Here is a 10,762-nt window from a genome sequence, read left to right as displayed (position 1 = left end):
CTGGTCATTGGTCGTGAGAGAACAATGGGCTACATTAATTTTGATGCAGTTTCGCGTTGAATGATTTTGATGGTCGAATGGAATTTGATGGTTATTACGTATGATGATGTTAAGTAATGATGGCTGAGCCGGGCGGAAAGGGGCAGAAGGCAGAATCATATGAATGCCCAACGGCCCTTTAAAGGCTTTACGTTCCTTGTTCCTGCACCATTTACCGAGTCGTGATGCATCGCATCCATCTGTTGTCAGTTAGGGTCGCAGAAACCTGGTACGTACGTCGGTGAATGATCAGTTTGGCTGCAAAACATTCATGTCACCGTTTATCCGATCTTTGAAATGAACTAATTACTTGTTTTTGGTAATTTATCTATCAACCTACTATGCCCAGGCGCACCAGGGTCCAAGGGGAGATAAGGAAAGTTTTAATCCGCATGTAAATTTATAAATGGGTTATGGCTCATTCGCCATTATTGTCGAAAAAACAGGGGCTGCGCGTACGTGATCAAGTTTGTCAAGGACCTCGCTATGCATGAAAGACCATGATGGTTAGAACTCTATCTTCTGTTCAGTGTTATAGAAATTGTACTCATCAACAATCTTTCATTGTTCAAAACTCAACTACAAACTGAAAATTCCGTCTAGGGCACAAACTCATCAGGCATAAACACGCTTTGCGGCCCTCGGATACCCTTGGGCGGCCATCTCTTGTCTTCTTCATACAGCACCTTGAATCTCTGTTTCCCGCTCCCAATAACCTCATCAATCTCATTCAAAACAACCCTCGCGCTTCCGTTGGGCGGTACTTCCGTATCAACCAACATCGTATTCCCCTCAATCTTCCATCTACACGCATAACGTCCGTAAGGCGAATCGAAGGATGTCTGAGCGGAAGTTATTGTGCCGCCTGGCAAGGGTTTGATGAGGGCAGATTTCCAACCTGGAGAGGAAGGGGAGAGACCGCCAATGTAGGTATGCATGAATTGAGCGACGGCGCCAAGGGCGTAGTGGTTGAAGGAAGTCATTTGGCCAGGATTGATTCGCCCATCGGGGAGCATCGAATCCCATCTCTCCCACTACCGATACATCAGCAATTTGGCTCTGTGTTGTGGCACAAAGCGACACTTACAATAGTAGTTGCACCCATACCCACAGAATACAGCCACGAAGGATTATCTTTCTCCTGTAACATTCTGTAGGCAATATGCTCCAGCCCATTATCGGCTAAGACAGGTAACAAAATGGGTGTTCCTGCAAAACCAGTTGATACCTTGAAGTAAGCCCACTTTGTCAAAAACTCAAGCCTCTCCTGGGCTCGCGGAATCTGCTCTGCTTTGAGCAAATTGAACTTGAGAGCAAGAGCAAGAGCCGTCTGGGTATCCGAAACGACCCGCCCGGTGGGTGTTGTATATTCTTCGAGGAAAAGTTCGTGCAATCGGGCGGCATCATCCTCGTATTTCTTCACCACCTTAGGATCCTTCTTCAGCAGTTTACCAATTTTCGCAACGAGGGAAGTGACGTAGATAAGGTAGGCATTGGCCACAAAGTGTGTATCTGTACGCCCATGTGCAGGATATTGAGCTGATAACAAAAATCAGCTTAATTGACTATCCTAAGAAGTAGCACTTGCGAGGAGCATTCGGGTCCAACCAGTCACCATACTGGGGGGCTACCTCTGACCAAAGCCCATTCTTGCCTCTCGGCACACCCTCATCCAACCACAGGCACATGCTACCCCACTGCTTCTCCATAATCTTTTTATCCCCAAAGGTGTTGTACAAATCCCAAGGGGTAATAGCTACCACGTCAGCCCAGATGGATTGTGGTTTGGGGAATTGATCGTTGAATTTGTTGGGAGGAACGTAGGGTACGACGGTAGGCGGCACGCCTTTCCATTCGATCTGTTCCGCAGCCACGTCTTGGAGCCAACCTTCAAGGAACGCTAGTGGTATTGAATTATTTTCATGTGCATGGGGCAAAAGAAATGAGAAAATAAAAACCCACCTGAAGTGTCAAAGAGGTAATTCGCAGTCGGTGCGAATACCTGGATATCCCCGGTCCATCCTAATCGCTCATCTCTCTGCGGACAATCAGTCGGGACTGCAAATTTATCAGCGATTAAACTTCACGAATGACGATCCAAGTTACCAGAGACGAAGTTGGACATCATGCCCCATACAGTATTCTCGTGTAATCTATTGACCATCTCATGACTCGATGTAAATGTCCCTGTACGACGCATATCGGAGAAAATGACAATGGCGGTAAAGTCCTCGAGGGTTGGTTTGATCCCTAATATCTCAACATATCTAACAGATTGTTAGAGCGAGGATATCCTAGCACATGTTATACCCACCTGAAGCCGTGGAAAGTGAACTTGGGTTCCCATCCTTTCGTCTTCCCCCCCAAAATAATCTTATCATTTGGCCCCGCCGTCCTCAAGGGCCTTGTTCCAAGCTTCCCATCCTCCAATACCTCTGCGTGCCTCAACAGTAGCTCCTTCCCTTTCAGATCCTTCTCAATCCTCAGGAATCCTACAAGATTCTGCCCGAAATCGAGAATGAATTTGCCGGAAGGTGAAGTGATAAGTTCAACGGCTTTGACTTCCTTGACTCGCCTAACTGGTGGAGCATCGGAAGCGATGAGTTGGGCTTCCGGGAAGGGGAGGACTTCGATAGGGGAGATCTTCGCTTTGGACTCGTGGTATTTCGAATCGTACACCTCGCCGTTATAAATCTCAGAGTTCTTGATAGGCCCATCGATGCATTCCCACGTCTCATCCGTGAGCACTTCAGCCTCACCATCCGCTTCGAGCTGTCCCAAGAATCCCAAGCGGCTGCCCCAGTTATTGCGTTTCCCGGGTCTACCAAGGCGGGTAGCGTACCATCCTTCCCCCACGTATGCGGTAATCGTATTCTCACCTTGCTGGAGGAAGGGGCTGATATCGTATACCTGATAGCGGAGATGGTATTTGTACGACGTCCAGCCGGGGGCGAGAACCTGGTCGCCCACCCTCTTCCCGTTGATCTCACATTCGTACACTCCGAGAGCAGTCGCATAGAGTCTGGCTTGAACAGGAGCAGACTTGAGGACAAAGATCTTGCGTAAACGGAAAGGCGTTTTGGGGGCGTCAACCTCTTGAGCAGGACCGGAGATGAACTTGGCTTTCCACTCTCCTCGGTCAAGCAGAGCGGCTTCGAGTGTGATCTCAGCCCAGTTGGTTGTCGACCCATCGGTACCTATCGAACGAACTTTGACGAGCACGATCTCTCTCGATTGAATAGGCTTCGACGGCCAAGAAACAAGGACGGACTGCTCAGACTTGATACTGTAGTGCTGGGCCTGATGGTCCCCAGCACGGCTGATGACAAGCTCGTAAGAAGCTTGTTTCCAGTCTTTGAGCGTCGTCGAACCGAATCGCCATGTCAGGCGAGGAGTGGGATGGGCGATACCGAAGCCGGATTCGTGATGTTCAGCTTGTAAGCTGACGATGGTCACCGACATGTTGTGAGTGCATAGATGCCCAGCTCATGACTCGGAGCGGCTTCGATTTTTAAGCCATGTAGAACGTTCTCAAGGTGGACACTTGCGAATGTCGGGTGGATGTTTGGACTCGGTCTTCGGGAAAAGAAGCTGGCGGAGAGGACCATCGGACCATGTTCTTACCGCGGCCGCTCGAGGGTTTTTTTCTTTCTTCGCAGTAGCTGCTCCTTGAGGATACGCTAAGATGTCCGAAGGACAATCATTACCCAATTCCATACACAAGATACGGTCACGAGGCCCTTCCATCCTCCCTTTCCTAGTTGTCCAAAAACAGTGCGTGCCTCCTTCTTCGGTGTAATGAGGACGGACGTCTCCGAACTTCATCGCATTCATCATTCAGCCGCTGCTGCATGGGTGGAGGAATCCACCCTTGTATTTATTAATTATGTATCACGAGGTGTCTTGGCCGAAATAGTATTATGGTTCAATTCATGCGATTCCTCTTACTTCTTGATACCCTGGTTGTTACTGAATAAGCGCGAGATGATTACTTGTGGATGACTGGTCTACTCTTCATGTTGTTGCGCAAGCTTTGCTGCTGCGACGTATTGAAACCACCATCAGATCAAACACGTTCAACTCAACAGTGAAAACTGATTTTAGAATGTGCTTCCGGTAAAAGTCGTAGAATAAACCACATAGCGTGATAACTATTAGACCTGACTTAGACCGGCGCTGGTGAAAATCGACGGATAGGCAAAAGATACAATAAGAATGGCGGATTCCGTGTACATACTACGTACGCAGACAATGGTACAAATCTATGGTCTAATCGTACAAACCAGAGTATGGCATAGCAGAAAAATCGTCTTCAACAATTTCACTTCTTTTTTCTTCATTCAATAATCTTCTTTCCTTACTTTGCCCTCCTTCCCCTTCGCCGCCTCGTTCCTCTCCGCTTCAATCTCCTTCAACTCATCATCCAACCCCATCGCCTGCTCGGGGTCCTCCATCTCAGTATTCTGTCTCTCCAAGAGCGGCTTAATGAGTCGTGTGAAGTACGGGTGTTCCTTGGGCAGAGGGTTGGCCGCTTGTACTTGTGAGAAATATGATTCATAGACCGAACCGTCATATTTGCCCAGGGGTGAGTTGAGGATGTGGTCGCTAAGGGCGAAAGCATCGACGAGTGGAACTGTACAGGGCGACATGTTTAGCAAGGATATATTTGGATATGAAAGCGTTAAGCAACGCTCACCAGCTATAGCTCGGACCTCGGCGCAAAGGCCATCAACGCTCGTCTGGACCTTGTCCATCTGTTCAGCTTTGAAGTAACCGTCTATCAAGCATGTTAATGCAGCTCCGCTTGAAGCAGTGAACAAGACACATACACTTCAGGAAGTAGCCCTGTTGTTCTTCAATCTGCCAAAGACCATACAACTGTGCCACCGTCCTCAAAACTTCCGTCTCAGCACTTTCCTCCATCTCTTCCACAGCCTCCTTGAACATTGTAAAAATATACCCCACAGTATGCACCTTTGCAGCGATAAACCTTGACTGAGAGCACATCTCCATAGCGACTTCTTTGGACTTGCCAGCCTTGAGGTAGGAGACGTACTCCTCAGCAGCTTTCTTGATAACATTCGCTGCAACGCAGTTCCATGCGCGTTTAATGTCGGAGAGGGTGAGGGATGAGTCGGATTTGGCGGTGAGGATGGACCGATCGTTGAGGTATGCAACTCCAGACACAAGGCGTTTGCCTTTGATGGCGGCTTTTATTATGTTAGATGGATGATTATTGGGGCTATTCAACATAACTTACCTCCCCAAGCTCCTACGAGAGAACGACCGGCCTGCAAGCTCAAGATAGTGTTGTCACCTTCCCAAGTACTGCATCCTGTTAGCATACGGATACTGGGCGTGAGTAGAGTTTTAATTCACCATTGAACAGCGAAGTCGGCGTACATAGTAGGGAAGTTTGAGTAACTAAATATGATCAGTCACTGTCGAGATGGCGGGGGACGAGACAGCTTACGCTGAGTACCCATGACCGCCGCAGGACTGTCTGCACTTGTCAATGGTATCCAGACAGGCCCAAGTACAGAACGCCTTGACGTAATGTCAACTTTGGATACAAATATTGTCATTCTTTAGAAACATACCTTGAGGCCAGCAGAAGTAGCGTGAGTCTCCTTGAGCTTGTCGAGGATTTCGTTCAGGTTAGGCTTTGAGATTATCAGCTACCGTTCATGATTGAAACAGGACAGACATACGTCAGAAGGATCCATCGTGTCCAAAGATTGGGTCATGTCCTCATACATCTTTGTCAATTTCAGTCCGGTGAATCCAATGGCGATGGCTTGGGCTAGAAGGGGCTGTATCGTTTGGTCAGCATTACAGTACATGTATGCAAAGGTCAAAAGGGACATACCATTAAGCGCCGTTGATGGATGGGGTAATCCAGGATCTGAGTCTCCAGTTGGTTCTTACCAATGGCGAACTGCCGGCGAACAGCGGCGTAACGGACAGCAATCGTCAGAGCCTAAGACATGGGTTAAAATGGACTACGTTGAGATCGAAAAGACACACTTTTTTTGCAGAGTTGCTTGAATCAGTCACCATTGACGTTCGTCCACCAAGGAGAGCACCATATGTCAGTTGGGCAAGAGGCTATGGAATGAAGATATCAGCAAATGACGTCAGAAATATAGAGAGAAGGCTTACAGGCTCGGTGACGACACCGTCTCTTGACACTTGAGTGTGTTTCATGAGCATGTGAGCTCGCGGAACACGGACGTAAGTGAACTGGATGTAACCGTTGTCTGTGACAGATTAGCCTTTTATATCGTCACAGATCAGGATTCCAGCTTACCGATACCGTCTCTGCCCATCTTCTTTCCAATATCACCGATGGTGACGCCCGGCAGCAACTGGAAAGTCCTACACACTCTCATCAGCGTCAACCTACCATCATTGGAGAAACCAACTTACTTGGTATCTCTCAGCTGAGTGACAAAAGTCTTCACGCCATACTTCTTTCCATCAACGATCATCTGCGCAAACACAGCAGCATGTGTGGCCGTACTAGCTGCGCCACCGATCCACCACTTGGTCGCTCCAAGATGAGGAGTGTGGATGATGAATTCATCGGTCTCGCGGTCAAATGTGGCGGAGGTTTCGAGACCGGCGACGTTGGAGCCATGTGCGAGCTCGGTCATGGCAAAACAGCCGATGACACCGTTGAGCCCTAACACGCCGCGGTCAATCCAGTAGCCTAGCGAATCAAGGAAGTCAGCAGGTTCTGAAAGAAGTGATGGCGACGAGAGACGCACTAAGCTGGTTGGGCGTAGCACCGCTTCGAAGAGCGCCCAAGAAAAGGCCATACGCAACACCAAATCTAGTCCAAAATGAGGGGTCCGCAATCCCTATCAGCTATAAGTAATGTCAGCCATCATAATTGCAAAACGAAATCCGCCTAGCACCGTTACAACACTAGCCCGAAGGACCTACCTGCATTCTTAGAGTGAAGACTTCAAGACTCTCGTTAGTCACAAAGTATACCATGGATGCGAATTTCTCCATAGTACGCTCCCGGAGTTCATCCTTGCTAAGATCGTGGATATCGGAGAGCTTAAAGGCGGGATGTCTTGCAATCTTGGCGTAAGACACATCAGCCCGTTGTTATTGGCGGAAAGACGGAAAGAGCCACGTCTACTTACCTCAGCCATGAATTTTTCCTTCAATACCAAGGCTTTTTCGGATCCGTGCATCTTGATTGAAAGCTTCCGGACGTTGAATGGAGGATTGGCTCGCTCCTATGTTAGGTTAGACGATGGCAAGGACTAACGAGACGCGAAGAGAACATACCATGGCGAGTGTCTCGACCTGACCAGAAGACGTGTCAGTGACTCTCGAAAACATATTTTGGTAGCTCACAGTTGTAGGTTTTGGTCTCGGGAATGCCATCTTATAATGTATATGATGTATATGATGATGAAAGAAAAACAGAATCAAAAGGGGATTTGTTTGCCATCTTTAAGATCTTTTTCGAGAGTTCTGACGCTCACCCGGCAATATAACATAGCCCTTTAGCCGGAAGGTTTAACGTAACACAAACGCCTCTCGAAGTTCCCCCTCCTCAGTTTTTCTTTTCCAGATCACACAGGCGGGCATATTCTTCTACCAGGGAAGCCGGTTGCTTATTCAACAACGCCAAAGCAGTTCGTTTTAAGCCTCGGCCCCTAGATAACCTCTCTATTACCGGGACAGGGGTTGATCAGTAAAACATAACTGGTCAAAACTGGCGCTCGATTGCCCAGAAGTATGTTTCCCTTGCTATCATCTATATCTCATTATCTTTCCTCACGCATAATGCAGAGCATAAGGGGCATCATATACATGCGCAGAGATATCGAAATTTGCTTAAAAGGGACCATAAAGCTAATCTTGTTCATTTACCATACAAAGTGTGAAACTGACAAGCAGGCATATCTGATAATGGCGTAGAACAGAACCCATAAAAGACATTAACTGGGTACAGCTACACTCTCCTTGGTCACATCGTAGCTCATCAACGCATCGTCTTTCATGTAACCACCCTTCGTGGAAAGATACGCCCACATTCCCCACTTCTTGATAAACCATTCCAAGCCTGTCGTCCCTTCCTGCCTCGAATTCCCACTCGTCTTGGTGAGCGATTCAACAATCTCAAATCTCTTCTTCCTCTTCTTCTCAAACTGCTCAAACAATTTCTCATAACCCTTCCCGACGGCTTCTTCATTGGAAAGAAACATAGATAGGAGACCGCCATCTTCGAAAGCTTGGGCTGCACCTTGACCGCCCGACGGTGGGATGGCATGTGCAGCGTCGCCTATCAAACAGATTCTCTTTGAGTGCCAGGTCGGGAGATGAGGGATTTGGTACGGCGCCCAAACTCTTCCTTCTCCAGGTTTCTCGCTAGCGACCTTTAACAAACTCTGGAGAGTCTCATTCTGAACATCCTTATAGTCCTCTTTGATCCTTCTGATAGCGTCACCGCTTTCTTCGTACTCTCTCCATCCAGCCCTGGTCCTCTCCGGTACAGTCCTTTGGGCGGCCCAGCCAATGGTTTCGCCGGAAGAGTCGCAGGGGACAAACATGACCATGCCGGGACGGGTGTAAATAAATGCGGGGAGGGTGATGTAGGGGGGGATGTCGAGTGAAGAGCGAGGGACTTCTCCGCCAATGCCTGCGAGGCCGGCGTACGTAGGCGTAGGAGGGTCGGGGAGAAGATAGCTTCGGAGGCGAGAGTGAATGCCGTCACAGCCGATTAGGATGTCACCTGAAAAGTTAGGAAATGGGTCTATAACACGGTTTGGATGTGTATTTACCTGATGCTCGAGTACCATCTTCGAAGTGGATAGTTACTCCCGTCTCATTCTCGTCGATGCTCTTCCAGATCATCCCGTACTTGAAGTCAATCCTATCGCTTGCCGCACACGCCTCCAAAAGCTTCTTGTGCAAGATAGGCCTCTTAATTCGGATCGCTTTGTATCCCCATCTGTCCTGATCACCCTGGGCGAATCCACCGAGCTTCATGCCGTCCTCGGAATAAAAGTTAATTTTCTCGAAGTTGAAACCACAGTCCTTGATCTCTTCGTAGATGCCTACAAGCTTGTCAAGGACGCGAAGGGCGTTCGGAGCCAGCATCAGGGCGCCGCCAATGTCGCCCGGATCAGAACGAAGCTCAAAGATGGTTGACCGAATACCTGATTTGGAAAGGGCGAGGGCGAAACAAGTACCCGCGAGACCGCCGCCCAGGATGAGGACGTGAGAAGGCACCTTGGGCCGTTGCTGGGCCATCGTGCAAGGTCAAATAATGTTAAACCGTTGAAGTGAGAGGAACTAAAAAGGACAGATCATCCTCTCAGCTATATAAATCCTCGCGGCGGCCACATGGCCGTGGTGAATGGTCGGTTCCCATGTCGCCTCCCGAAAAGGAGGAAGTAGAAAGTAAATGGAGGCGGGGGAGCCGAGAGGGGAAATAACGCTGTCGTCGATTACGCTGTGCCTTTTCTGGTACCTATGTATTATTAATCTTAAAATTATTGCTGCCTCATGCTGTAACCTCACGAACATGATGAAGCAAAATCTGTATGCGAATTTCGGCAAACGTGTCAAAAATTGACAGGTTGGGAAGTTGCCAGACAGACCCTAAATAATATAAAGCGTAGGACGACGACATCTTGGATCTCGACAAGCAAGCCATATACGTACGTATCCCATACACTGCCAGATGTAGGTGCGGGCAGATTGTGTACCTCGACAGTCAATTGTTGATTAAAGGTGGTCGCGCTTTATCACAAAGCACATGGAGTTACGTATGGTAACAGAATTTATTTATTTATTAGCAAGCAAGCCGTGCCTTCTTTGGCTTTGACGCGGAAGGATTGGACATGTCCTTTTATTTAAATGATTTATAAATAAAATTATTATACCGCAGACCGCAGATATGGCATCTCCACAGTGATGACAGTCTCATCAGTCGGGTGGAGGCGCCAAGTAGATGTGGAAATGGAGGTGGAGGCTAAATAAATCATTTGTGGAGGTGGAGGCAGTGAATGTGGAGGGGGACACAGCGGCATCAAATCACACCATACATGTGCGAACATCCCCGTGCTTCTGTACCTTTACTACCAGCAACCATGTCCGACACAACGCCCAAGCAGAGCAGCTCCTTGTCCGGTAGGCCATCAAGGGGGTCATATGCTCCTATCTGCTTTCTAACTTGCATCGCATGCAACACGCAACGCGCGACGCACAACACGCAACGCCGAATATATAAAAGGCTATGCCATTTGACTCATCCCTTCTGACAATGAGAAAGTGCATTTAACTTGATTTCGCCTCTATTGAACAGTGCTGAGATGAATGGACCATGCATAGTAAAATGATGATGCGCAAGACGTCAAACCCAGGGTGAGTATTTGTCGCCTTTCGATTTACCAACACTGATTGTCCACGCCGCTCAACGCTTTACAGAAACGATCTATTTAGACTAAAACGCTGGAGACATTTATGCTTGGGAACCGGTAGTATTTGATAGATCTGAATCTCAGGAGCATTTTTATACCAAAATATGTGCTGGGCCCGACTTGTGGAATGAGATACGGACGTTTGCATCCTACATATATGTCGAGCGGAAGGAACAAAAGATGAAGTTAAACAGTGGCTAAACGAGTGATGTAAAGGAGTACTAGTCTTTTCAGGAAAGTCGGTCGTCTCCAAGATGAAGGAAGTATAGCTC

At 48.2% G+C, this 10,762-nt stretch overlaps 4 protein-coding genes and 2 non-coding genes; 3 read left to right on the top strand and 3 right to left on the bottom strand.

Annotated features, from left to right (window-relative positions):
* The window catches only part of CNAG_03577 (large subunit ribosomal protein LP0), a 2,829-nt gene extending 2,635 nt beyond the window's left edge, over nt 1–194 (top strand). The window contains exon 5 of the mRNA XM_012195953.1: nt 1–194. This exon is cut by the window's left edge and continues 1,060 nt beyond it. The gene's annotated coding sequence lies outside the window, so the exon portion shown is untranslated.
* A 98-nt stretch (nt 195–292) lies between these two features.
* CNAG_03575 (alpha-L-rhamnosidase) lies at nt 293–3,820 on the bottom strand. XM_012195619.1 has 6 exons: nt 2,354–3,820; nt 2,146–2,306; nt 2,002–2,097; nt 1,628–1,939; nt 1,127–1,578; nt 293–1,073 (listed from the first exon to the last, which is right to left on the bottom strand). The coding sequence occupies exons 1-6, from the start codon at nt 3,499–3,501 to the stop codon at nt 639–641; spliced, it is 2,604 nt and encodes an 867-aa protein (XP_012051009.1). The 5' UTR covers nt 3,502–3,820; the 3' UTR covers nt 293–638.
* Nucleotides 3,821–4,162: 342 nt separating this feature from the next.
* CNAG_07747 (acyl-CoA oxidase) lies at nt 4,163–7,502 on the bottom strand. XM_012195618.1 has 18 exons: nt 7,414–7,502; nt 7,345–7,362; nt 7,197–7,292; nt 6,988–7,131; nt 6,810–6,909; nt 6,469–6,751; nt 6,350–6,417; nt 6,202–6,299; nt 6,067–6,147; nt 5,909–6,019; nt 5,751–5,852; nt 5,640–5,702; nt 5,513–5,586; nt 5,419–5,463; nt 5,300–5,367; nt 4,869–5,249; nt 4,736–4,816; nt 4,163–4,672 (listed from the first exon to the last, which is right to left on the bottom strand). Exons 1-18 carry the CDS (start codon nt 7,441–7,443, stop codon nt 4,380–4,382), a joined length of 2,136 nt encoding a protein of 711 aa, XP_012051008.1. The 5' UTR covers nt 7,444–7,502; the 3' UTR covers nt 4,163–4,379.
* On the top strand, nt 6,327–7,476 carry CNAG_12804. Its single transcript, XR_001045992.1, has one exon. It is a non-coding gene; the product is annotated as a hypothetical RNA (non-coding RNA).
* A 308-nt stretch (nt 7,503–7,810) lies between the features above and the next one.
* Nucleotides 7,811–9,896, bottom strand: CNAG_03573 (kynurenine 3-monooxygenase). XM_012195952.1 has 3 exons: nt 9,593–9,896; nt 8,847–9,538; nt 7,811–8,797 (listed from the first exon to the last, which is right to left on the bottom strand). Exons 2-3 carry the CDS (start codon nt 9,316–9,318, stop codon nt 8,004–8,006), a joined length of 1,266 nt encoding a protein of 421 aa, XP_012051342.1. The 5' UTR covers nt 9,319–9,538; nt 9,593–9,896; the 3' UTR covers nt 7,811–8,003.
* A 255-nt stretch (nt 9,897–10,151) lies between these two features.
* Nucleotides 10,152–10,696, top strand: CNAG_12803. XR_001045991.1 has 3 exons: nt 10,152–10,341; nt 10,402–10,434; nt 10,498–10,696. It is a non-coding gene; the product is annotated as a hypothetical RNA (non-coding RNA).
* Nucleotides 10,697–10,762: the final 66 nt, after the last annotated feature.

This window comes from Cryptococcus neoformans, chromosome 8 (genome assembly GCF_000149245.1).
Source record: "Cryptococcus neoformans var. grubii H99 chromosome 8, complete sequence".
NCBI classification, from domain to species: Eukaryota; Fungi; Basidiomycota; class Tremellomycetes; order Tremellales; family Cryptococcaceae; genus Cryptococcus; species Cryptococcus neoformans.
This window is presented reverse-complemented; position numbering and strand designations above follow the sequence as displayed.

Excerpts from the sequence above, each read along its gene's own strand:
- CNAG_03575 (XM_012195619.1), bottom strand. The coding sequence starts at position 3,501 with ATGTCGGTGACCATCGTCAGCTTACAAGCTGAACATCACGAATCCGGC. Across the intron at positions 2,098-2,145 it reads GATGTCCAACTTCGTCTCTG|TCCCGACTGATTGTCCGCAG; the intron begins GTAACTTGGATC and ends ATAAATTTGCAG. Across the intron at positions 1,074-1,126 it reads GTATGGGTGCAACTACTATT|TGGGAGAGATGGGATTCGAT; the intron begins GTAAGTGTCGCT and ends ATGTATCGGTAG.
- CNAG_07747 (XM_012195618.1), bottom strand. The coding sequence starts at position 7,443 with ATGGCATTCCCGAGACCAAAACCTACAACT. Across the intron at positions 6,910-6,987 it reads TCTTCACTCTAAGAATGCAG|CTGATAGGGATTGCGGACCC; the intron begins GTAGGTCCTTCG and ends CATTACTTATAG. Across the intron at positions 5,853-5,908 it reads TCCATCAACGGCGCTTAATG|CCCCTTCTAGCCCAAGCCAT; the intron begins GTATGTCCCTTT and ends CAAACGATACAG.
- CNAG_03573 (XM_012195952.1), bottom strand. The coding sequence starts at position 9,318 with ATGGCCCAGCAACGGCCCAAGGTGCCTTCTCACGTCCTCATCCTGGGC. Across the intron at positions 8,798-8,846 it reads AGATGGTACTCGAGCATCAG|GTGACATCCTAATCGGCTGT; the intron begins GTAAATACACAT and ends CTAACTTTTCAG.